The 2,287-nt window shown below is 41.7% G+C and overlaps 1 protein-coding gene across 1 annotated transcript; it reads right to left on the bottom strand.

Moving 5' to 3' along the window:
• Positions 1-283: 283 nt before the first annotated feature.
• Positions 284-1,723, bottom strand: LOC146308121 (growth arrest and DNA damage-inducible protein GADD45 gamma-like). The gene is made up of 3 exons (XM_084745631.1): positions 1,553-1,723; positions 1,240-1,447; positions 284-1,125 (listed from the first exon to the last, which is right to left on the bottom strand). The coding sequence occupies exons 1-3, from the start codon at positions 1,651-1,653 to the stop codon at positions 1,012-1,014; spliced, it is 423 nt and encodes a 140-aa protein (XP_084601757.1). The 5' UTR covers positions 1,654-1,723; the 3' UTR covers positions 284-1,011.
• Positions 1,724-2,287: the final 564 nt, after the last annotated feature.

Raw genomic sequence — 2,287 nt, 5'->3', positions numbered from 1 at the left:
AGAGGACAATACTGATTTCAAATCATTTTATTTCTATGCTTTCATCTTACAAAATATCAGATACACAGTGAAAAGTTAACAAAGTTAACAAGTTAATGGACATTTTTTCTGAGTATCAAAGATGAAACTACATCTAAATGTCACTATACACCTCTGTTGTAAATGATAAATAAATCTATCTTGTATCTTGAACAAGTTATTTCATTTGACATAAATAAGTGAAGTGAAACCTTCAGTAAGTACTACATTTCCTTTGTTTTGTTTTTTCATATTTTTCAGATTCCATGTCAGATTCACTTTTATTCTCTTCATGTTAACATCTTTTTGTATTTTTTCTCTTAATATTAAATATCTAAAGTGAAACCATTAGATATTATTTTTTCCAATACTTTTTTGAAGACTGTTTAACTTAATTTAGCCATTTTCTAAAGTGAAACCTTTAGAGAACAGATATTTTTTCAATGTTTTTTTTTAAGTTTTAGAATATTTTTTGTCATTGTTAAATTTCTAAAGTGAAACCTTTAGAGAATTAAGACAATTCTGGAAAGTGGGAAACATTTCAGCTGATTGCAACTGTTGTCATGTTGCTCAGCAAAGAGGCCATCTTTAAAAAGTCCCTTTTTAAGAAGTCCTCTTTCTCAGCACCGCTTCTTCTCCTGCTGCGCGTGCTTCAGAGTGCGACATTTGCTCTGTGGAACCACAGGACGCAGAACTCGCTTCTCCTTCCTCTCCAAACCTCATCCGCACAAAGAATGAGGGTCGATGTGTCGCTCTTGTGGCATACCTGACCTCATTCACATAAAGAATGAGAGTCATCTTGGCATGGACGGGACAAGAGGCGACGGTTCATCACGGGGGCCCCTCGGGCCGGCGCCGTGCTGCCTGGATGTGAATCCTCCTCAGGAGTATCCAGGGATGAGCAGAAACAGGGTCATCCTGGTCATCAGGATGAGTATTTCCAAATAAGAAGCTTCACAGCATCTGAGCAAAGAGATGGAGCCGAGGCCCAGATCAACGCTCGGGCAGGCTGATCTCAGGGACCCAGTCGTTCAGACGCCGGCTCTCCTCACAGAACAGGTGCAGCTTCTCCAGAGCAGGGTCCTCCCAAGACCCGTCAGCTGGGTTCTGTTCACAAAAGAAGAGGAAGGAGGGTTTAGTCACATGTCTCTTTAAAAAAAAAAAGCATGAAATAAAGACCTCTGAAATAGTTTAGTAAGATCTAATCTGAGCTCTACATACCGTGATGAGGACGCAGTGGGCATCTTCAAGCTGATCTGCCTTGTCGCCAACAATCTCAGCGAGACGCTGCATGTCGCTCACTCTGACGATGCTGATGTCGTTGTCGAAGCAGAAGGACTGGATGAGGGTGAAGTGGATCTGCAGAGCGATGTCACACTCAAACTCCTCATCCATGGCCAGGACGCAGAAGGACACGCTGTCCGGGTCACTGTGGGCAAAGAAAAGTCTTGTTAGCTGCTGCTGTTTAATGCTGATCATGTTGGTTTCAGAGAGGATGCCAGAGTCATATTTAAATCATGTTCAGTTTACTTACTCAGTCATAATCTTGGCGCTCTCGTAGACTCCGACAGTGAGTCGGTCCTCGCTCTGAGCACAGAGCAGAGCTTCTTTCAGAGATTTTCCAGGAGACTGCATGGTGACGTTTTAGCTCACAGTTTGGCTGATGTGATCACAAAGTCCAGAAAAGGGTGTTTGTGCTGAGCTCCAAGAATCTGCCAGCTTTTATACTGCAGACCCGGCACACGCTCACTCTTTGATTGGCTGTCCAGGCACAATGGCTACAACAGGCCTGCAGCCCCCACCCCACCCTCGAGGACGCGTGCCTATAGAAAAGTCTTAGAAAGTCGGGGGCAGCTTTGGTTGAAAGGATCAGATGTAGAAACTCTCTGACCTTTAAATGATTCTTTCAGCGTACAGGAATAATGAAACCACACAGGAAGACCAGACTGCTGTCGTCAAAGTCTTCAAAGTTCTGGAAGAATTACAGGCAGCCAATAACTCCCATTCAAATGTGGACTATATAGCGGCTTTTCCATGTGTACATCGATGGTGCTTTTCATCACAGCTGAGCATTTTACAAACCACACTAATATTTTGAAGATTTTCTTGTTATTTTTTTTTGACAGGCAGCCATTGATTTCCATTAATTTAAGCAAATCAATCTGCACTTAAAAGTAAAAATAAATTACAGTGTAAAACTTAAATTAAACTCCATTACCGTGCAATGATAATAGAATTTTGACCAATGTTTTTGCAAATTTGATGTTCA

The sequence above is a fragment of the Lutjanus erythropterus genome, chromosome 20, assembly GCF_056507025.1.
Source record: "Lutjanus erythropterus isolate fLutEry1 chromosome 20, fLutEry1.hap2, whole genome shotgun sequence".
Taxonomy (NCBI): Eukaryota; Metazoa; Chordata; class Actinopteri; order Lutjaniformes; family Lutjanidae; genus Lutjanus; species Lutjanus erythropterus.
This window is presented reverse-complemented; position numbering and strand designations above follow the sequence as displayed.